Source organism: Aotus nancymaae, unplaced genomic scaffold, assembly GCF_030222135.1.
Source record: "Aotus nancymaae isolate 86718 unplaced genomic scaffold, 86718_ANA_hifiasm-v0.15.2.pri h1tg000020l, whole genome shotgun sequence".
Lineage (NCBI taxonomy): Eukaryota > Metazoa > Chordata > Mammalia > Primates > Aotidae > Aotus > Aotus nancymaae.
Window position 1 is genome coordinate 15,619,965 of NW_026988432.1, and position 23,720 is coordinate 15,643,684.

Sequence of the window (23,720 nt, forward strand, 5' to 3'; positions counted from 1 at the left end):
GGGCGGGGTAGAACAGCACAGTTAAAAGCTAAATTAAAAACAAATTCACTAAATTTATTTTTTGACTGAAAAATGCCAAACAACCAATCTAGGTTTTTAACAAACATTTTGAAGATCCACCCCAACTTCCTTGTTTGAGAAGTAGAAAGTATAATTTTAATTTTTCACAGAAATGAGTTTGGTTTTCCCAGATTAATACCCTTATCATGCTTCCTTTTAGAGTACCACAAGAGCCTGAAATGTCATACTGTATTTTTATAACTACCGCAGTGGAATCACTCTATTATATGGTAAGCAGATGACGGCAAGCAGGGAATGTCATGTTCCCAGATGATGTTTTAAACATGAAAACATATGAGAGCTGTTATCTTTCCTTTACCTGTACTTCCTTTTCCTTTCCTTACTCAGGATAAAGAATCTAAATATAGCCAAATAATAAAGTTACTATTCATTCGAAATTTTATCCATCCTTGAGGGTCGAACTTAACTTTTACTTTTCCCACAGGCCCATTTCATTTCTACAGAATGAAATGTTTAATGTTTACAGAATGTGATCAGAATGTTTACATTCTGTAAACATTATCTTTACCATAGGAGACTATTCTAAAATTCTTTCATCTGTTAGTCTTACCTCTCCATCAAGAACATAAGCTCAAGGATATACATTAAACTTTTATATTGCTGTAATCCTCAACTGATTACAATGTTTAATAAATATATCGATGTAAAAATACTGAATACCAACCATATTCAGGCCACCATGCTAAGCAGGGATCATATCTGACTAAATTTCCACAGAATAATTTAAACCAACCGGAAAGATATAGGAAAGAAAAATGACAGTTATATAGTAGATTTATTTAAGAATGTCTATGGTCCAGAGATCAGTGGAAAGTCTAATTCAGCTAAAAGCAGAAAACTTAATAAATTTTAGACATGTTGCATTGGGGCTGGGGGCGGTGGCTCACATCTGTAATCCCAGCACTTTGGGAGGCTGAGGTGGGTGGATCACTTAAAGCCAGGTTCGAGACATGCCTGGCCAACATGGCAAAACCTAGTCTCTACCAAAAATACAAAAATTAGTCAGGTCACTTGAACCCAGGAGGCAGAGGTTGCAGTGGGCGCGACTGCACTCCAGTTTGGCCAACAGAGGGAAACTCTGTCTCAAATAAAAAAAAAAAAAAAAAAAAGAAATGAAATGAAATATTGTGCTGGTATTTCTCTCTCAGAAAGCAGAGGAAACACTAAATCTAATATCAATTTAACAGAAAGGAACTCCTTTATAAAGTAGAAGAGATGACAACTTTGGAAGAAAGCAATCATGACATCTTAGTGTTGGTGATACTAAGAAAGGAACACTGGGCATAGTGAGATATATGCTGTCAGAGTTCTGAAAAACGATAGGTTGGATTATGAAAGAAAGATTTTAGGCTGGGCGTGGTGGCTTATGCCTGTAATCCTAGCACTTTGGGAGGCCGAGGCAGGTGGATCACCTGAGGTGAAGAGTTTGAGACCAGCCTGGACAAAGTGGTGAAACCCAGTCTCTACTAAAAATACAAAAATTAGCCATGTGTGTTGGCACATGCCTGTAATCCCAGCTACTTGGGAGGCCGAGGCAGGAGAATCACTTGAACTCGGGAGGCGGAGATTGCAGTGAGCCGAGATGGTGCCACTGCACTCCAGCCCAGGGGACAGAAGGAGACTCTGTTTCAAAAAAAAAAAAAGGAAGATTTTAAAAAGGAGGAAGATGATTTTGGAAGGTGCAAGCTCACAAGTGAAGTTACTACACTGAAAAATAAATGATTGCCTCCTGATTAGCTGCCTTGTAAAAACCTGAAGGCATGGTAAAAGAAATTTATCACCAAAAGGCATGTCAGTCATCCTCTCCACTTGATCGCATTCCATCTCTATTGTGCAAAGAACTGGGCTCATCTTAAGAAATTACAGTCTGATTTTGATTAGAGTAATAATGCTTCAAGCAGAAAAAGCATTATTTCTGCTAAGTTACAACCTGCTCAGTGTTATCAGTGTCATTCACAAATTTTATCTTGCAATGTAACTAGAAAGTAAAATAATTACTGAATAGAAGTTATCCTGGCTCACCTAGCAAAAATACAGGGTACACACCCAGAGTGTGTGTATATTCCAGCAAGTAATATTCCATATAAAAGATATAATTGGTTCATAATGTAAATTTAGGACATTACAATGATGCTGTAAGAATTTATCCAAAACTGAGATTTTTCTTAGAATATCTGTTAAAAGTAATTTTATTCAGTTAATAGAAATTGTATGGAAAACATTAAGCTTATAAAGCTATATGTCCTTGTATTTGAATGTTTTATAAATATGGATTATTCTTATAATCAAGAAAAAATATTAAACAGTATGAAGACTTCTTAAAGTGTGTTTAAAAGCACAACTATATTATAGATTAACTCAGGTAAACAGTTTTAGGGAAATAATTCACTCAATCTAAAATCATAAAGTTAATAATAGGATTACATTGTTCTTAAACATCATTAAATAAAGGAAACCACTTTTTATTATACATTGTTATGAAGTATTCTGAATTTTCAGATCGGGCACATATCAATCAAAATATATATAAAAACAAATCAAAATAATGTTTTAGATAATCCATATTGTTTATATTGTATATAATAAACAATTTAAACAATATGGATTATCTAAAACATTAGATACTTGTTTATAATAAACCAACAACTGCTTACTGAGTATCATAAAATCACACTGAAGTAGTATCAGTCGACACGATAAAATTGAATATATAGAGGACCTTTAAAAATAGGCAGTAGCTCCGTCCTAGAGAATATAATTTGTGTGATCAGAGCTTAGTTGAAATCTTCAGAATACAGTACTGAGCAGTTTTATACAAGTATTTTAAAACTATACTAAAGTTTGTATTATAAATGTCTGCATGTTTATAGGAGGAATATTTAAGAAACATTTCTTTTCTCCTTAATGATACCTTTATTAAAATACAGTTCCTGCCATCACAGACCTAATTGTAAAAGCCAAAACTATAAAATTTATAGGAGAAAATCTTTGCAACTCTAGGGTAGGCAAATATTTCTTAAAAGAACATACAAAACACAAATTATTTTTTTTAAAAAAAGGCAACTGAATTTGATGAAATCAAAAACTTTTGTTCACAAGATACCCTGTTTTCTGGCTTTTTTTTTTTTTTGACAGGTCTTGCTCTTTCACCCAGGCTGGAGTGCAGTGGTATCATTATGGCTCATTGCAGCCTCGGCCTCCTGGACTCAAGCAATTCTCCTACCTCAGCCTCTCAAGTAGCTGGGACTACAGGCATACGCCATCATGCACTGCTAATTTTTGTATATATATATATTTTTTGTAGCTATGGGAGTTTTATCATGTTGCCCAGGCTGGTCTCAAACTCCTGGGCTCAAGCCATCTGCCCACCTCATCCTCCCAAATTGCTGGGATTACAGGTATGAACCACTGTGCCCGGTCTGAGACACATCATTAAGAAAACATAAAGGCAAATCAGACAGGAAGAAAATATTTGCAAATTTCACATTTGATAATGGACATATAGAGAACTCTTACAACTTAATAATGAAACAAAACAAACATGTAAAAAAAATTTAAAAAAGGGCAAGATAATATCCCTGAACATTGATGCAAAAATCCTCAATAAAATACTGGCAAACCGAATCCAGCAGCACATCAAAAAGCTTATTCACCACCATCAAGTTGGCTTCATCCCTGAGTTGGAAGATTGGTTCAACATACACAAATCAGTAAATATAATTCATCACATAAACAGAACTAAAGACAAAAAACACATGATTATCTCAATAGATGCAGAAAAGGCCTTTGACAAAATTCAACATTCCTTCATGTTAAAAACTCTCAATAAACTAGGTATTGAAAGAACATACCTCAAAATAGTAAGAGCTATGTATGACAAACCCACTGTCAGTATCATACTGAATGGGCAAAAGCTGGAAGCAATCCCCCTGAAAACCAGCACAAGACAAGGATGTCCTCTCTCACCCCTCCTATTCAACCTAGGAAGTTCTGGACAGGGCAATCAGGCAAGAGAAAGAAATAAAGGGTATTCAAATAGGAGGTGAGGAAGTTAAATTGTCTTTGTTTGCAGATGACATTATCCTGTATCTAGAAAATCCCATCCTTTCAGCCCCAAATCTCTTTAAGCCCATAAGCAACTTCAGCAAAGTCTCAGGATACAAAATTAATGTGCAAAAATCACAAGCATTCCTATACATCAACAACAGACAAGCAGAGAGCCAAATCATGAATGAACTCCCATTCACAAATGCTACAAAGAGAATAAAATACCGAGGAATGCAGCTAACAAAGGAGTGAAGGACCTCTTCCAGGAGAACTACAAACGACTGCTAAAGGAAATCAGAGAGAACACAATAAATGAATGCTCCTGGATAGGAAGAATCAATATCATGAAAATGGCCACACTGCTCAAAGTAATTTATAGAATCAATACTATTCCCATTTAAGTACCTCTGACATTCTTCACACAATTAGAAAAAACTTTTAAAATTCATATGGAACCAAAAAAGAGCCCGTATAGCCAAGACAATCCTAAGCAAAAAGAACAAAGCTGGAGGCATCACGCTACAAAAGGTTACAGTAACCAAAACAGCATGGTACTGGTACAAAAACAGACACAGACCAATGGAACACAAGAGAGAACTCAGAAATAAGACTGCATACCTAAAACCATCTGATCTTTGACAAACTTGATAAAAACAAGCAATGGGGAAAGGATTCCCTACTTATTAAAATGCTCAGAGAACTGGCTGGCCATATGCAGAAAACTGACATTGGACTCCTTCCTTACAACTTATATAAAAATTAACTCAAGATGGATGTAAAACCAAAAACTATGAAAACCATTAAAAAAATATCTAGGAAATACCATTCAAGACATAGGGATGGGCAAAGATTTCATGCTGAAAATGCCAAAAGCAATTGCAACAAAAGCAAAAATTGATAAATCGGATCTAATTAAACCTAACAGCTTCTGCACAGCAAAAGAAACTATCAGAGCGAACAGACAACTTACAGAATGGGAGAAAATTTTTGCAATCTATCCATCTGATAAAGGTCTAACATCCAGAGTCTACAAGGAATTTAAGCAAATTTACAAGAAAAAAAAAACCCATTAAAAAGTGGCAAAGGACATGAGTAGATATTTCTCAAAAGAAGACATTCATGTGGCCAACAAGATATGAAAAAAAGCTCAACATCACTGATCATTAGAGAAACCCAAATCAAAACCACAAAGAAATATTATCTTATGCCAGTCAGAATGGTGACTATTAAAAAGTCAAGAAACAAACAGATGTTGGAGAGGTTGCAGAGAAGTAGGAATGCTTTTGCACTGTTGGTGGGACTGTAAATCAGTTAAACCACTGTGAAAGACAGTGTAGTGATTTCTCAAAGATCTAGAACCAGAAATACCATCTGAGTATTGGTATAATATACCATTACTGAGTATATGCCCAAAGGAATATAAATCATTCTATTATAAAGATACCTGCATGTGTATTTTCAATACAGCACTACTCACAATAGCAAAGACATGGAATCAACCCAAATGCCCATCAATGATAGACTGGATAAAGAAAATGTGGTACATATACACCATAGAATACAATGCAGCCAGCCATAAAAAGGAACAGGATCATGTCTTTCGCAAGCACATAGATAGAGCTGGAAGCCTTTATCCTTAGCAAACTAACACGGGAACTGAAGACCAAACACTGCATGATCTCATTTATAAGTAGGAGCTGAACCATGAGAACACATGGACATGGAGGGTGAGGGGGAGAGCATCAGGAAAAATAGCTAATGCATGCTGGGCATAATGCCTAGGTGATAGGTTGATCTGTGCAGCAAACCACTACGACACATGTTTATGCCTGTAACCAATCTGCACACCTTACACATGTACCCTGGAACTTAAAATAAAAGTTGAAGGGGAAAAGAAAGGGAGCAAAAGATTGAATAGGCGTTTCCCAAAAAATATACTAAGCAAAAGTCACGGGAAAAGGAGCTCAGCATCATTAGTCATCAGGGAAATAGAAGTTAAAGCCACAGTGAGATATTGCTACATTCTCACTAAAATGACAGATTAAAAAGCCTGAAAATACCAAATGTTTAGGGGAGGTACAGAAACTGGAACTCTCATACATTGGTGGTGGAAATTTTAAATGGTCCATTTTGGAAAACAGTTTGGCAGTTTCTTATAAACATAAGTGGGAGCTTTCTTTATAGTAACACAAAACTGGAAAAAACATAAATGTCTTAAAAAACACAAATGTTTTTTATCCCCCCCATTTTTAGAGATAAAACCAGAAAGAAGTGATCTACTAATACACACAAAGACATGGATGACTTTTAAAAACATGCTGAGCAAAAGAAGGCAGACACACACAAAAATACGTTCTATGATTCCATTTATATGAAATTTTAGAACAGACAAAACTTATCTATAGAAGTAGTTCTCAGCTGAGGAAATTATGCCCTCCCTTTCCCTGGGCCATGCTGGGACGTTTTTGGTTACAGTAACTGGGGTGGCATGGGTATGGTGGTGGTTGCTACTGGCATCTGGTGGGTAGGGGTCAGGGATACTGTTAAATGTTCTATAATACACAGGGTAGCAGCCACAGCAAAGCATTACCAGGCCCAAAATGTTGAGAGTGCCCAGGTCCAGAATTTCTGTTCTATGTTGAGAAATTCTGTTCTAAGTGATCAGTGGTGGTCTAGACGGAAGTGAGGATATTGAATGAAAGAATTCTGGGGATAATAAAAATCTTCTGTATTTTATTTTATTTATTTATTTATTTTTGAGACAGAGTTTTACTCTGTTGCCCAGGCTGGAGTGCAGCGGCATGATCGCGGCTCACTGTAACCTCTGCCTCCCAGGTTCAAGCGATTCTCCTGCCCCAGTGTCTCGTGTAGCTAGGAATACAGGTGCCCATCACCACGCCCAGCTAATTTTTGTATTTTTAGTAGAGAAGGGGTTTCACCATGTTGGCCAAGCTGGTCTCGAACTCCTGACTTTGTGATCTGCCCGCCTTGGCCTCTCAAAGTGCTGGGATTACAGACGTGAGTCACTGTGCCCAGTCAATGTTCTCTATTTTAATTGTGGTAGTGACTGATTTGTCAAAACTCACCACTCTGCACATACTTCATATGTGTAAATTTTACTGTATGCAAAATTTACTTCCAAGTTGATACTAAAAAATATAGTGCCTGTCAAATAATATTAAGACTATGTTAAACAGTTTGCTTTTTAAAGTACATGCACAGAAAAGACAGGAAAGGCAAATACCATTAAAGACAGGAAAAGCAAATACCATTTATAAATAATTTTGAATTTTTTGCCCTGTTGTTCATTTGCTTAGTATTAACCAAAAATTTAATAACCTTATGTGTACACACACACACACACACACATACACACATCCAGTACCTAAAACAGGTACAAATAAATGAGGAGAATAGAAAAGCACAGGTGCACATGAATATTTAATTGTGATATTTGATCATAAGACTTAAGTTATTTCAAGAAACTATAAAAATGTATAATGCAAAGGCACTTAGAAGTAAATTTTTATTCTAAAACACTGCTAAACTATTTAATGAGCTCAATTATAAATATAATTCTTTCAATACAAAAAGTTTGTAAGGAGGAATTTTCACTAGAAACAATGCTATAAAGCCCTAATAAGGCAGGGTGAAAAGGTTAAGAAAGTCTTTAAAAGTAAAGTAATAAAGTTACCAAGTAAGGAATAATCCATTTCACTGTATTAATATGGTTGAAAACATAGCAGATACAATTCAATTATGATCATCAACAGGCCAGGGACTGAGCAAAGTGTGAGGAATTTATTATAAAAATGTCTCTGAGGAACGGACCAATGGAGAAAAATGGTATTGTCAACAAATCAAATACAAACGGGTTAAAGGCTATGATGGAGGTTTGAAAGTGGTACAATGAAAGATGCCAAGCAACTACCTACGCCTGGAGGGAGCATTTACAAAGGTGACATCAGAGCTAGAGCTTTTCTGGTGAAAAATCATCAGATAATTTAGAAATCTTAAAAATAACACAAAACCCAAAAAACACCACCAGCATCACATAACAATTTTGTTACACTGCGGTCACATTTTATAGTCTTAAAGGTCAGCAATGAGAAAATCTTTTCCTGAAAAAGAAGATTATGCTACATATTAAGTAACGAAATAAGTACTCAGAAAATCCCATATCCAAGGGGGAAATACATTTAAGATTCACCTTGATAGAAAATGTACTCCCTGCGCTTCCACTATGTCTATGTTTGGCAATTTAAGTATCTGGCACTATTCAAAAGCATAGTGACCAAACAAAATCAATTAGGCTGCAGTTAAAGAATTCTATATAAATACATGTTAATATAGAATTAATATATAGCTTCATACTAAAACATCTCCATACATTAGTAAGGGAATATTTAAGATGCCTCCCAAAAGGGTGACGCTGGGAATCCTACAGTACAGTACATCTTTGACAGTAAGTTTTCAAGCCATAAGAGATGCTTATAAATATATGGGGCAAACAATTACTCTATGCTGCTAAAAATGATTCCAACAAGGTAAAAAGGTCAATTTCTATCTAATGCAGAGAGAAAAGCCTGTAAGCTGGTGGGCTGGTGGGATGGTGAGAGACTGCTGGTAGAACCTGTCTGCCTTGCTCTTTGGATTTCCTGTAATTTTGAACCTTACTGAAATTAAGCATTGAAACTGAATTTCATCGAGTTTATTTAAACAGAACAAATTCTGTGCAGCAGAAAATCCAATTTTGGCGGTGAAAAAGTCGTCCCAAAGACAAAGGGTCTTCGGTACATCTGACTTTTTGGAGACAGCAGCAATATGTCCTATTCTCTCTCTCCTGACTCAGACTGAAAGAACTACTGCAGGCAATTCAGGTAACACTATTTCCTGGTAGTGTGATTCAGGTAACCGGAGAAAAAGGAAAAATCCTTAAAGCAATAAACTAGTTTAAAAGGGAGCCTTGTGGAGTCCTGTAATAACCAGTAAATTAGAAACTCTTGATGTTTTATAGATACTGGCTACAGCGGAGCCAGGAGCAAGTGCAACACCAGTCAAAGGCTGGAGGCAGGCAGAGAGAACAGTCACTGCCTGATCCTTTTGCTTCCACCGCAAAAGAGCGCCCCCACCCCAATACTCTCGTTTCCTAAAATGTCCTTATCCTCAGGACCCACCCAGAAATACCCTCTCTCCCCCACAGTAACTCCTTACAATCCCAACAACCCCGCCAGAGTGTGACAGGCTGCGTCCACTTACTGAGCTGTCCCCCGCCCGACGTTGTACTCGGTTCCCGACCTCCAGTGCCTCCAACGCCTGCTGCTCCAGGGAGCCCTGGAGCCCCCATCCCCGGCGGGGTCCCACTTTGCCTCTCGAAGTTGCCTGGATTGGAGAAGTAGTCGCGCAGCCGAGGCAGCTCGCGGCCGCTCTCTAACAGCTCCGTATGCAACTCCAGGGCGGTCAGCAAGTATTGATCGCGCAACAGCTGAGCCGCGATTGCATCAATTGACAATCTGGCCGGGGTCTCCCCGGCGCCCCCCAGGGCCACTGCAGCCGCCGACGCCTCCCCAGGGAGCCCTGGCCGCGCAGTGCTTCCTGAGGCCACTGGATCCTGTGGTGACAACGAGCCCGCAGAGCCAGGATCTAGGCCACTCCCGGCACCCAGCCGAAGAACGGCCCGCCGTTCCTCTGTTGCCGCTACCTCGTCATCGTCCTCGTCCGAATCGCTGAGAAATGGATTCACTCCGCCACCACTGCCACTACCTCCAGGCGCCATCGCCGCCATCTTATCCTGTCAGGAGTGTGGGCGCCTCCCTTACTGGCTCCGACAGGCCGCAGCCCGAATCCCCTATGCCTCAGGGGACACAGCGCACCTCCACAGCCCCGGCCTGACCACGTCCTGCCTCCCGACTTAGAGACCAGGAGTAGGCTCCGAGGCAGGAGGTCCGGTTGCAGCTGCAACTGATGCCTCAGCCTCTGCTGCACTAGCAGCCCGGCTCAGCAGGCGTCTTCCTGGTCTCCAGTCTCGCGATAACTGGAGCGTGCCCTGCTCCTCTCCCCATCCAGCCCCGCCCCGGTCCCGCCCCAGACAGCTTCAGTTCCGCCCATTCCCAGCTCCAAATAGCAAAGATTGAAGGCCCCGCTCTCCGCTCAAAAGCAAAACCCCATCCACAACTCCTCCATGATTGGTCAGAGAAGGAAGGCGTGGTGAGGACTGACGGGGGACTGGCCGGAGAATTATCGCGAGAGCAGCAGCGACCGGGTAAGTGTTGGGGGCGTTCCGGGATTGAGTGGTGGTTGTAGTGGTGGCTTAGGTATACCCTCTCGGCTGTCGCTTCAGTGGGTAGAGGGGACCCCTGCCCGAGAGCTTTAATGGAGCTGGGTCCTGCCTTCGCGCTGTGGAGCTCTCGTTTTCGAGATCAGGCCTGACCAGGATAAGCTCCAGGTAAAGTTCAGGGACCAGTGCGCGGAGGGTGTCGGCGCCCAAACTGTGGTGTCGCGCCCGCGAACGCGCTGTTTCCCTTAGTGCGCTGCATATTTTCTCGCTGTTTGCTGCCAGTGGTGACATTTTGTCCCCACGGATAACAAGTGCCCAGGCCTGTAGCCAGAATTTGACTTTCCTTCTTTTCCCTTCTCTGCCACGTGCTTGCACACATGGGAGGCCTAGCGACAGCCTGACTTCTTGCAGCTGCGGAGCGCGTCTTCCTGCCCCAGAGTTGGTCCTGTCTGTGGGTGGGACGGCGGCTGGAGAGGCTAACCGGAAAAGGGAACCCCGAAGTTGGCATTTGCCTGGATCTGGAAAACAAACTGTTAGGTGCTCAATAAACGCTTAGGATTTTAATACCCGATTTACACAACAGGGACCCTTCAAAGCATCAAATGTTGTCTCACCAGTAAACAGATAAGTGAACTTAAGCCTGGAGTGTTTGATATAAAATCAACTCCAAGCCGGGCATGGTGGCTCACGCTTGTAATCCCAGCACTTTGGGAGGCCGGCGGGCGGATCACGAGGTCAGGAGTTCGAGACCAGCCTGACCAAACATGGTGAAACCCCGTCTCTACTAAAAATAAAAAAATTAGCCGGGCATGGTGGCACGCACCTGTAATCCTAGCTACTCGGGAGGCTGAGGCAGGAGAATTGCTGGAACCCGGAAGGTGGAGGTTGCAGTGAGCCGAGGTCACGCCGCTGCACTCCAACCTGGGCGACAGAGCGAGACTCTCTCTCAAAAAAAGAAAAAAAATCAACTTCCCTAATAAGGAGTCGATCATTTCTTTTACGTCCCAAACTCTTCTTTATCCACTGCCTCCTGCAACATTTCTGACTCGTTCATTCAGGACTAGAATCAAGGTTTTGGAACTTAACTGTTTTAAAAGTTGAATGCTTCAGAGAGTTTTGATTTCCTTTATGAAGTGTTAGGATATAAAACATGTATCCTAAGTTTAGAAGATCAACGTTCGTCTTTTATGTTATTCCTTGATTATGATCTGAAAACATTAAGAATTTTCCAGTCAATACGATTAAACTGCTATTTCTTATAACTCCTATTTTTTTCACCCGTGAATGACCACTTCTGCAGATTTTAGATTTCCTTTCTTAGTGTACAGCTTCCAGTTAGCGCCGAAATACATAGCAGCAGTAATAGGACTATCAGGTAAGTGACATATTACATTCAGTGTGTAGTAAACGTTCCACAGTAAAGTATCTCCCTTTAGCTCCATGGAAAAATTAAAATAGAGCATTCTTACATAGCCTTAGGTCAGGTTATTGGTTTACATGTAAAGGTATGCCAACAGTTAAGAGTAGGCTTTAATTTCAGTTTACGCAGGCTCAATAAAGTAAAATTCTCATTTGAATGGGTCTTTGGGTTTTTTAAATTTTATTTTTGCTAGAAGTTTTTTTAAAAAATAGTACCAAGAATTTAAAGTATTTTTTATAGGACATTAGTTCCCAGTATTTTCATGATAAATATTTGTCTGTGCTGTGTATTAAAGAAAAACATGGGGAAAAAAATCCCCCACATCGAAACAAAATGGCAAATACTGTATCCTGTTAGAGATTTCTTAACAAAAGGGATTGCTGATCCGTATTTTAGTTGGGTTTCCCAGAAGGATTAAAATGGAACCAGTTTCTGGAATGTAGGAATGGAGTATTAGTGAATGGCATGGGAAGGGCATGATTAGAAATAGATTGTTTATATACAATATTTCCATCTCTGTGATTGGGAAATTTAGAAATCTCCTGCATTTAGAATTCCTGAAGAGGATTATGCTTATCAGATAGAAAAGCTTAAGTTCAGATCCCAATTCTACTGGTTATTTATTGTGAGACCTTGAAAAAGTTACCTAACTTCTCAGCTTCATCTATCAAAGGGGATAAGGAAAGTACACAGAATTGTGAATGTTCTTGTCCCAGTGCCTGGTACCTGCTACACAATAAATGTTACTGTGGTCAGTTATTAATTAATGAAATATTAGTATATATTGAGAACATTTGACCGGTTTTTAAAATAAAACTAATGTGAATTTTTTTGGCAGTGCAAGCCCGAAAAAGCAATTAAGTCAGTCAGGCTGAAAGGGAGTATCTTATTTAGGGTCTCAGTTCTAAAGCACAAGTTGAAAATAGATTTAAAATGTGTCCTTAGAGAGTTGTAAGAACTTGCATGTAGTGAAGTTCTTCCTATACAATCTGTAGTTTTCTACTTCTGTGTCTGTTTCCTATCCTATAACCATAAACTTGTGTGTTTGATCTTGTGTGTTTGAACACTTGTGTGTTATGGGCTTACACCCCGCAACAAATCAACTGCCCAGTCTTCCCAGTAGGTACTTTTCTTTCCCACAATACAGAGGTTTGATTATAAATGAATAATGTGTAAGAAGTAGCACACACTGGAATATTAATAATTGCCAATCACTACTTATACCAATTTGTTTCTAATAGTGTTGGGGAATTTCCGTTCTGCTTAGTATGATTTTCATTAATCTAGACCCTTAAAACTAATGTTTCATCTGACTAATGATAGTTATTAAAGCTTGTGCCTTAGCAATGAAGATGTAAAAGACGGCTTTTTTCAAAGCACGTCAATCATTTTAGTATTTAAAAAATTATTCTAGGCTTTCATAGTCTTAAAAGAATGACAAGTAACTTTCTGAATGCAAGTTTTGGTTGATTTGAGCTTTTAGTAATACCTCATGTTTTATTGTTTTTCAATGTGTGGTGAACAGCCACAGATAGAAACTAGATAACTTTTATTGGTACATAAATATATCCGTTAATAATTTTAATAGTTATGTGTTTATTTGGGAGGTATTTCTTTTTCAATAAATCTGAATAAATTGTGATTTTCTTTAAAGAGAAATATTAAGTAATAATATTGTTTAGTATTAAGCAATTAAACTAAGATAGTAGTGTGTGAATGCTGATATTTTGCAATCACTGCAATTTTATTTACATTAATAGTAAATTACTTTAGCAGAAAAGATTTAGTTTTTTTTGTTTTTTTTTAAAAAGTATTTTGAATCTTCACATTTTGTTCTGGAGGAACAAAAAGCAGAAGCAGAGCATCCTCTAGTGGCTATAGTGCATATTGCATTTAACCTTGATAATTCTAAATAATTTCTTCAGCAAACATTTGAGTCCTTACTAAGTGGATAGGACTATGATGAGTGTTGGAGATGGGCGTCCTGCTGTCATGGAATTGTGGTGAAGTAACAGAGACAGATATTAATACAAATAGTCATAGACAGAGCTATGTAATCACAAACTGAACTAAAAGTTTTCATTTCTGACTTAATCTGCATAGTCCCTGAGGAAGTGATGCATGAAATGAAATGTTAGGAGAGAGTGGCAGATAGCTTGCAAGTGCATTCTACACAGAGGAATTGAACCTGTGAAGGTCTTATAGCAGTGGGATATTTGAAAAAATAAAAGCAGGGGCCAGAGATGTGAGATATTACAAAGTAAAGGGGAGTGCTATGAGACAGGGTTAGAAAGGAAGGCAGAGGCTGGTCTATAAAAGACTTCTTAGTCACATTAAGGATTTTATTCTTGATTAGTATGTGAAAAGGCACTGGAGAGTTTTATGCAAGGGGTCAAATGTTCAGATTTGCATTTTGAAAAAAAGAAAACAAGTAATACTCTGGCTATATGGCAAGAAACGGATCAGAGAAGGGTCAGCATATAAAGGGGAGACCTATTCCTGCATTGTAGGAGTTCGCATAAGAGATGGTCTACATCTTAAACTACAAAGGTGTCAGTAGAGATTAAGACAAATAAATAGATTCAAAAAACACAACTGGACAATTGTTGGATTAAATAGAGGGGAAGAATAGGATGTAAAGAATGACACCTGTTTCTCAGACTTACATACTTGGTGGGAAGGCGGTGCGACCTCCTGAGATTGTGAGCACTAAGGATTTAGGAGGTAGTAGACAAGGCTCATGAGAAATATTATGAGTTTGGTTTTAAACCTACTCAGTTTGAGTGTCTTTGAAATGTCCATGTAGATTTATGGAGGTTGGACTTACATATGTGGATTTGGAGCTTTAATTAGTTGAGACTTTTGCCTATAGGTGATAACTAAAGCCATGGATATGATGAAACATACCAGGATAGAAAGTATAGAGTGAGAAGAAAAGATAGCTGAAGACCAAGTTTTGAGTAACTCCAAATTTCAGTGACCAGATAGAGACTGTTCAACATTGGTCAGGGCTGTAGGTAAAAAACGAAAGCAGTAATGGTCACAGAAGCCAAGTGATGAGAGCCTATTAAAAAGGAGAAGACGGTCAGGCATGGTAGCTCACACCTGTAATCCCAGCACTTTGGGAGGCTGAGGCTGGTGGATCACCTGAGGTCAGCAGTTCAAGACCAGCCTCACCAACATGGTGAAACCCCATCTCTATTAAAAATATAAAGTTAACTGGGTATGGTGGTGCGTGCCTGTAATCCCAGCTACTTGGGAGGCTGAGGCAGGAGAATTGCTTGAACCCAGGAGGTGGAGGTTGCAGTGAGCCGAGATCAGACCACTGCGCTCCAGCCTGGGTAATAGATAGGGCAAGACTCCATCTAAAAAAAACAAATAAATAAAAAAGGAGAAGGCAACTGGGCCCAGTGGCTCACACCTGTAATCCCAGCACTTTAGGAGGCTGAGGTGAGTAGATGGCTTGAGCCCAGGTGTTCAAGACCAGCCTAGGCAACCTGGCAAGACCTCATCTCTACAAAAAATTACAAAAATTTTAGCTGAATGTGGTGAACCTGCACCTGTGGTCTCAGCTACTTGGGAAACTGAGGTGGGAGGATTGATTAGGCCCAGGAAGCTTAGGTTGCTTAGAGGCTGAGACAGGAGAATCACTTAAACCCGGGAGGCAGAGGTTGCAGTGACCTGAGATAGTGCTATTGCACTTCAGCCTGGGTGATAGAGTGAGACTTTGTCTCAAAAAAAAAAAAAAAAAAAGGGAAAATGGAGACTAAAAAATAGCTATTAGATTTTACACTGTTAACTGTCTTCACTTTTCTATGAAGCAATGAAAATATGGTTTAGGATGTTTGAGATTTAGGTGGTCAGGAAAAAAAAGAAGTCACACTTTTCAAGAAATTTGACTGTGTTGGGGAGAAAAGGGCAATAGATGTCTTAGATTTTTTATTAATACTGATATTTGTGAGATGTATCCTTTTCAGAAATATATATTTCCTTATGAATAAAGTTTATCTGTTCCCTATGGTTAGATATTGTTTCTAAGTTTTTATTATTACAAAAAGCAAAAGCCAAGATTTGAATGTAAAGGTTTTTTAAAGCTGTTTCTTTCTGATGTGTAATTTTATCTTAGTAAATTCTAAACTAGTAGCAGTACTAATACTTCTCAGCTTGTTAAAAACATAATCTGATCTCTGTCTCACCTCATATACAAATAATTATTTTTGTCTCAGAGGACACAAACTGACACAAATAAATGTTAAATAATGAAAGGTTAAAAAGCAAAAATCTAAAACTATTAGAAGACTATATGTGACATTAGAACCAGGAGAGTTTTCTTCTATAGTATGAGACACAAACAACTCACCCCAGAAAGGATGAATGTTTGATGAATTTTACTGTGTTAAAGTTGAAAACTTCATTTTAACAAAAGTCCCTATGAACAAAATTTATATATAACTGTGTATATCTAGCTATATATAAATATATACACACATATAATTTTAATGTACAAGTTGAAGTAAAGGCCAACAACCCTAACCCTCTGATCAAAGCATATGAATAGGCAATTGAAAGGAAGGGAGACCCAACTGGCCAATAAAAACATGAAAAAATGTTCATACTCACTAGTAATCAGGTAGATACATATTCAGATAACAGGATGCCGATTTTTCCTGTTCAAATTGGCTTAAGGTAAATATGACAGTATCAAGCAATTGTGGGGATTTAGAGATCTAGAAGCTTTCGTACATTACTTGAGGGTATCTAAATTATTATGGACACTTTGCCAGTAAAGTTGTAAAGTTGAAAATTTTGTTTATTAGAGCAATTCCACTTATAGGGATGGCTTTCAATCTTATTTGTCCGTAGAATAATTTGAAATTAAGCTTTCACTGCAGGTTATATACATGCAAGAATATAGATGAATGCACATACAGGAAAAAATTAAAACACAGTTTTTCAAAATAATCATGTACTACTTCTGAAGTACTTTGTGATGTGATATATTCTCTAGTTTATCATATCCTATTGTACTGTATTCTATTTCATTAAAAAAAAAAAAAAAAAAAAGGAAGGCTAATTGCAGTCCACCAAATTATTTTGTTGTGGGTCACTACAATTTGTAAAAAATTCTAAAAATCTCCAACTTTACCATAAGAGAGCAGCTTAAATGCCGTATTATTTGTAATCATGACAAACTGCAAGCAATGTTGATCAGCAGGATAAAGTTGAAATAAATTGTAGTAGAGTCGTAGAATGTATGTCTTGAATGTTTGAGATCATTTATAAGGCTTTTTTGGTAGTACCGATTAGTATAAGCTTATAAAAGAAATAATGGTTTTGCATCTATACTGGTAAAAATTAATTTACAAGTAAGGTGAGGAAAGCAGGATTGGAAAGGCTGATGATTATAATATTAATGTAATCTTGTAGAATGGTACATGGCTTTTATTTATTTATGTATTTATTTTGAGACAGTGTCTTACTTTGTCACCCATGCTGGAGTGCAGTGGCACGATCTTGGCTCACTGGCAGCCTCGATCTCTGGGGTTCAAGCAATCCTCCTGCCTCAGCCCCACAAGTAGCTGGGACTACAGGCATGCGCCACCATGCATGGCTAATTTTTTTTGTATTTTTTATAGAGATGTGGTTTCACCATATTGCTCAAGGTAGTCTCAAACTCCTGAGCTCAAGTGATCCACCTGCCTCAGCCTTACAAAGTGCTAGGATTACAGGTGTGAGCCACCAGTCCTGTTTGACAGATGGCTTTTAATTGCACAATTGACTGGGTTTAAAATATATCTTCTTCATATAGAAGAACATCAATTTATGTAGATGCCTCATGCTCTCAGGAGGTGGAGTGTAACTCCTCACTCTTTAAGTGTTGGCTTCACATAGTGATTTCCTGCCAAAGAGTATAGTATGAAATGGGGAAACAAGGTGAACTTTATGGTGAAGAAACCTAACAAACTGCCTCAGCCAAGTGGTCAAGTTTCATATTAACAGTTTGATAAGTCATGTTGACAGTACCTTTGATAGGATGTGAAGAAAATGGTACTTCATGTATGTATGTATGTTTCCTCTTCTGAACCCATAACCCCAGTCTAAACATGAGAAAAACATCAGATAAATCCCAATAGCAAGATATTATACAAAATCTCTGACCGGTACTCCTCAAAACTCACAAGGTCATCCAAACAAGCAAAGTCTGAGAAATTATCACAGCCAAGAGAAGCCTAAGGAGACATAGTGACTAGCTGCCCTGTGGCATCCTGGTTGAGTTTCTGGAACAGAAAAAGGGTATGAGATATAGAGAAAGGATTTTGAACTCAAGTGGGTATGAACTAACTTGAGAACTAACAAACTCTATTCTACTTGCCATGAGAAAATTTGCAAATTAGTTCTTATATGGGATTTTGTAAAGTCACATATAGTTTACAATTAAAAGTGACATAAATTATGATGAAAAATGTATACCACAGAATAACAAGCAAATGAACTAGTGCTAGTTATATGGCTTAATAATTTATTTGATAATCTTGTGTGCAGGCCCCAAGTACTATCTTACAGTTTTTCTTTTTCTTCTTTTTTTTTTAAGGTGGGTCTCGCCATGTTCCCAGGCTAGCCTTGAACTCCTAGGCTCAAGCAATCCTCCTATCTCACCCTCCTAAGTAGTTGGGACTACTAGCTCTGTCTTAAGTTTTGGCTGGTTTTACTTCACATCACAGGTTTGTGTATTTTTAGTCAATGTTGTAAGTGGTTAAGAACACAATCTCTAGGTGACATTACAGAAAATGGCAGAGTAGGGTGGTTTATTAACGGGTTAGTTCTTCCCCTGAAACAAGCATAAGGGGGCAAAGTGATAGGATCAGCTCTTTTGGGATTCTAAAATCTGGTCTGACATTTATAGCAACCAGGAGACTGCATAATGAAAAAGAGGGCAGCTGAATTTCAGTGAGAGAGTGCTGGGCATTTAATTCACTGGACTACTATCCTCATTCACCATTGTGGCAATAGCAGCAGCTGTGGGGACTATGGCCCACCTTCCTGGTGTGACTTGCTTGTATTTAGTATGGACTTTGTTCTTAAGATACTGTGGTTGTGCATTTTGACCTGTCTAATGATTTCCTGAGTGACCAATGTAGAGGCTGAATTTTGTCCCATCCTTATTCCCCCAAAATTTACATGTAACACATGCCCAGAAAAAACCTGAGAGGTCCTTAGGCTTCTGCCTTTGGCAGATCTGTGAGCTCTAGACAAGCAGAAGGTGAAGGCTAAGGCAGAAGTGTGGCCAAGCTTAGTGAGAGAGTACTTCAGTTGAGAGCCAGACTGCAAAAACTTGGGAGAGTACTATTTGTTTTAGTTTTAGGCACTTAAGGAAATCTAAATCTGCCATTAGCTGATCACTCATATGACAAAACAGAGACTTTAATGACCATAAACAAAAGGAATAAAGTCTTCGCAAAAATAGTTTGGAAAAGTTACTAAATAAAAGGCTGAACCCCTCAAAAATCAAAAGAAAATGCCAGAGTTCTAGAATCTGATTTCCAGAATTACTGCATTATAGTATTCAAAATGTAAATTTCAACAGAAAGTTACAAAAAAGCTTACAAAGACTCAGGAAAGGATGGCCTAGTCACAGAAAAAATAAATAAATGGATGGAAGCCACTGCTGAGGAAGTCCTGACATTGGACTTAGTAGACAAAGATGTTAATCATCTGTCTTAAATATGTCAAAATGCTATGGGAAACCATAGGCGAAGAACTAAAGGAAGTCAGGAAAGTAATGTATGAACAAGATAAGAACATCAATAAAGAGATAGAAATTATTAAAATGAACCAAATAGAAATACTGGAGCTTAACAGTACAGTAATTGAAACAAACCGTTCACAAGAGAAATTCAGCAGCAAATTTGAACAGGTAGAAGAAAGAATCAGTGAACTTGGAGATGGGGCAATTGCAATTATAGGAGCAGAAAGAAAAGGGAATGGAGAAAAGTGAACAAAGCCATGTGGACACCATCTTTAATTCATAAGCTTTTTAGTATGATTTATGCCAATGTGAACATTAAATCATTTATAGTCTATAAGTTTAGCAAATGTTTGACAAGAACAAAGGTTACCTAAAATCAGAGCTAGCCATAAAACTTATGGTGGTTTATAACTATAACAGTATACCTTTTAAGTATAGATTGAGGCTTCAATTTTTTCTTTTTTTACTTTGTATTTAAAAATAATTTTTAGATCCGTGGAAAAGCTGCAGAAACGGTACAGAGTTCCAGTACACCCTTTACTCAATTTCACCTAATGTAAACATCTTATGTAAACATAGTATAATGACCAAAACCAGTATATTAATATTTGTATAATACTATTAACTACAGATCTTAGTTGAAGTTATCTAGTTTTTCCACTAGTCTGTTTTCTCATCCAGTTTCCCTTGTTGTGTTTAGGTAAGTCTCTTTAATCTTCTCCATTCCTTTACAGAATACTTGTCCATTATTTTGTAGACTGTCTCAATTTGGGCTTATCTGATGTATTACCATTAATAGATTGAGATTATGCTTTTTTAACAAGCCAAGATTACCATGTTTTGCCTTTCTCTGTGCATCCGGTCAGGGTTACATGATGTTAGTGTGTCTTATTCTTGGTTATGTTAACCATGACCACTTAGTTAAATGGTGTCTTTTCTCCATTGTTAGTGTTTTTCCCTTTGTAAGGAATAAATATTTGGACAAGATTCTTTAAGACTCCAAATATCCTGTTTCCCTGAAACTTTGATCCATTGATTTTAGCATTTATCAATGGATCTTGGTGGCAATAATTACTGTGGTGTTTGCCTAGTTGTAATTTTATATCTCCCTCATTCCTGCTACATGTATTAATTGAAATTCTTCTGTAAAAAAGAGATATGGGATTCTAAACTCATTAATATCTCATTGTGTTTGGGTAGAGATAAAGATAATGAGTCATTACTTGATAAAGCAGTTCCCTCTAACACAATGTTAGAGAAAATTATCAACTGTATTCTCACTTGATTTTCCTTTCTGGAATTTTAGATACTCTTTTATAGCCTATTGATATATATATAATTATTTAATATATCTCATATTAAAGTTATTTAAAAATAAAAATTGCCTGAAACTTCTTGTTCATTTCTTACACCTTTTCTTTATCTGAAATTTGAGACAATAGAGCCTATACTTCCTGATTGGAAAGATTAATTAGCTAATGATGGTTCCTAAGATACCTAGGGGGAATTTTACAAGCTTTCAAGGACTTTTTATTAGCTGTCTTCCTGCCATCTTCCCAAAAATAAATAAAATTTCTCTTTGACTTGATGCTGCATTAACTGTACTTTTCAGCGAACTGGGGGAAGATAAATAAAATTGAAATATAAACTCCTTCCACCAATGAATCATAAAGTGACTGCACCACACCATTAGGTGGGGGTGAGCATGAGTGAACAGAAAGGCAGCCATTGCCTTCATTCTAGCTTATATTCTTGTCTGAGGATACATATTAGAAACATACATTTTGGGTGTGGTGGTTTACACCTGTAATCTCAGCACTTTGGGAGACCAAGGTGGGAGGTGATAGGATGCCATCATGAAGTGGGAGAGGGATGCAGGGCCATGGAGGTAGTGGAAGAAGATAGGGTATTATTCTTGAAACGATGGAAAGCCACCTACAGACTTCAAGAAGGGAAAAGATGTAATCTAATTTACATTGAAAGGGAAAAAAGGGGAAATTTTATGGGGAATGGATTGAAGACCTTTAATCTGAGTTTTGGGGTCAGTACCTATGTATAAAATTCTCGAAGAATAATTAGAATGAAGTATATGAAATTTACTACACTTCGTAGAATAAAATATATAATTAGAGGAAGGGAGAAACTTAGTTTTCTGCAGTTTGGTAGGGAAGCCATTTGTAAGTTGTTGAAGAGGTCCAGGTGAATAAAATGGACTTATGTGATGGCAGTGAATGTGGAGAAGTGAAAACATGAGTTCTTTTGAAAGCAGACCTCAAATGGACACTGAGACATATTAAATGTATAATGTTTATATCATTTGTATTTAGTAGTAATGAACACTGCAAGTCTGTAATCAAGAGATTATGATATTAATTTGATTAGGGGAGTTGTTTTCAGAGCCTCTTAAAAGTTTTTTTGAGGGGGAGGGGATTGAATTGCATGACTGTTTAAAAATGGTCTCATTGTCTCATAGCCATGATTTTTATAGGAACTAAGTAACTTGCATAGGACATTCAATTTTTTGTTCAGCTAGTTGCTACATATGTTTTTTTAAAATATCGTGAGTATTTACCTAAAGCACTTTTAAATATAATACATTAGCGTTAACTGATTTAATAAAATAATAATATTGGGGATTTAATAGGATCGAAAAAATGTGAATAATATAAGCTTCTGTTGCATAATGCAACAGTTAAGAGTTAATGCGTCTATGATGGTACTTGTCTTTATAATTGTTTACTTGTTCAACTTCCCTAATTAGATTTTTATTGCTGCATATTAAATAACAGTATGAGCCGAGACCTCACTTCATGTCTCTGGCCTTCAGCTTCTTCTTTTGTAAAATCAAAGTTTGACTCAATTGCCTTTGCTTTCTAATATATCATTTCTTCATATAGGCAACAAACATTTACTAAGGAGCTATTAATGAGTCAGTCACAGGTGGAAGAATGTTGTGAATATAGAAGTGACTGGGACTGTGTCTAAAAGATCATATAATTTAGTATGGAAAACTGAAAAAGTAAATAATTACAGCAGTGAACTTAGAGCTACTGTGGAAGTGTTTCTAAGGTAGACAATGGGAAGATGAGAAATGATCAGTTTTAATAGTGAAATTATGGAAGGCATTTTAGCTTTTGCACCCTATTTGTTGCTCTTCCTTGTGTTCCAATTGAAAAGGATGAAGGGAGAGAATTAATTAAGAGATTGAATTGCCGGAATTTAGTGATCATTTGACTATTCCTGTTTTATAATGTTTAGTTTGTCTTTGTGAAACAAAACTGAAGTGTTACCATTTACTGAGTACCAAGTGTTGGGCTAGGTACTTGATGTATGTTTATTCTAATCCTCACAACCACTTTTGTAGTAAATTGGTATTATCTGCATTTTACAGGTAAGAAATACAAAGTTCAGGTAATTTTAGTAATGTACCTAATGCCAGAATTTGCTAAGGACATGATATCCAAGCCTATCCAAAATAGACACCAAGGTCAGGTGCGGTGGCTTGCACATGTAATCCCAGCACTTTTTGGGAGGCTGAGGTGAGAGGATTGCTTCAGCTTGGAGTTCAAGACCAACCTGGATGACATAGTGAGATTGGTCTCTACAAAAAATAAACTAAAATTAGCCAGGTGTAGTTGCACACCCTGTGACCCCAGCTACTTGGGATCGAGTCTGATCCTCAGAAGTTGTGCCGCTGTACTCTAGCCTGGGTGGCAGAGTGAGACAACTGTCTTAAAAATAAATAAATAAACTAACAAAATAAACACCAAATTGCCATTTAAAATTTTGTAGACCACAGCCTAATAAATGGCTGAATAGAGTTATTGTCAAAATCCTTGTTATTTACAGAGTTTATTTACATGATTTGGATCACCAATAAGAAGTCCCAATCTTAATTACCAATTTGGCAGGAAAATATATCTTTGTCTTTTCTATTGCCTTCTTCAGAATAATATAAAGTCAACTATTTACAGTTACATTTAAAAAATATGAGTTGGGTTGCTTCACAATCTAGTTATTTTTAGTACTGCTAATATCTTACATTTGTATGGTATCATTGGGGAGTCTACTTATTTCCCACAATAGTTCTTTTTTTTTTGTTTTGAGACAGAGTCTCCTTCTGTTGCCCAGGCTGGAGTGCAGTGGCT

At 37.7% G+C, this 23,720-nt stretch overlaps 2 protein-coding genes across 19 annotated transcripts in view; one reads left to right on the plus strand and one right to left on the minus strand.

The window, feature by feature from the left end:
- RELCH (RAB11 binding and LisH domain, coiled-coil and HEAT repeat containing) overlaps positions 1–10,145 on the minus strand; it is a 124,372-nt gene extending 114,227 nt beyond the window's left edge. For all 11 annotated transcript variants that reach the window (XM_064379062.1, XM_064379061.1, XM_021672027.2 and 8 more), the window contains exon 1: positions 9,388–10,145. In XM_064379062.1, coding sequence (XP_064235132.1) covers positions 9,388–9,913 — 526 coding nt within the window. In that variant the 5' untranslated portion in view covers positions 9,914–10,145. The remainder of the gene's footprint in view (positions 1–9,387) is intronic.
- Positions 10,146–10,407: 262 nt separating this feature from the next.
- Positions 10,408–23,720, plus strand: part of PIGN (phosphatidylinositol glycan anchor biosynthesis class N) — a 145,721-nt gene continuing 132,408 nt past the window's right edge. For 4 of the 8 annotated variants that reach the window (XM_064379069.1, XM_064379071.1, XM_064379076.1 and 1 more), the window contains exons 1-2: positions 10,408–10,573; positions 18,418–18,547. The gene's annotated coding sequence lies outside the window, so the exon portion shown is untranslated. The remainder of the gene's footprint in view (positions 10,574–18,417; positions 18,548–23,720) is intronic. The other 4 variants (XM_064379070.1, XM_064379073.1, XM_064379072.1 and 1 more) reach the window with 1 other exon arrangement.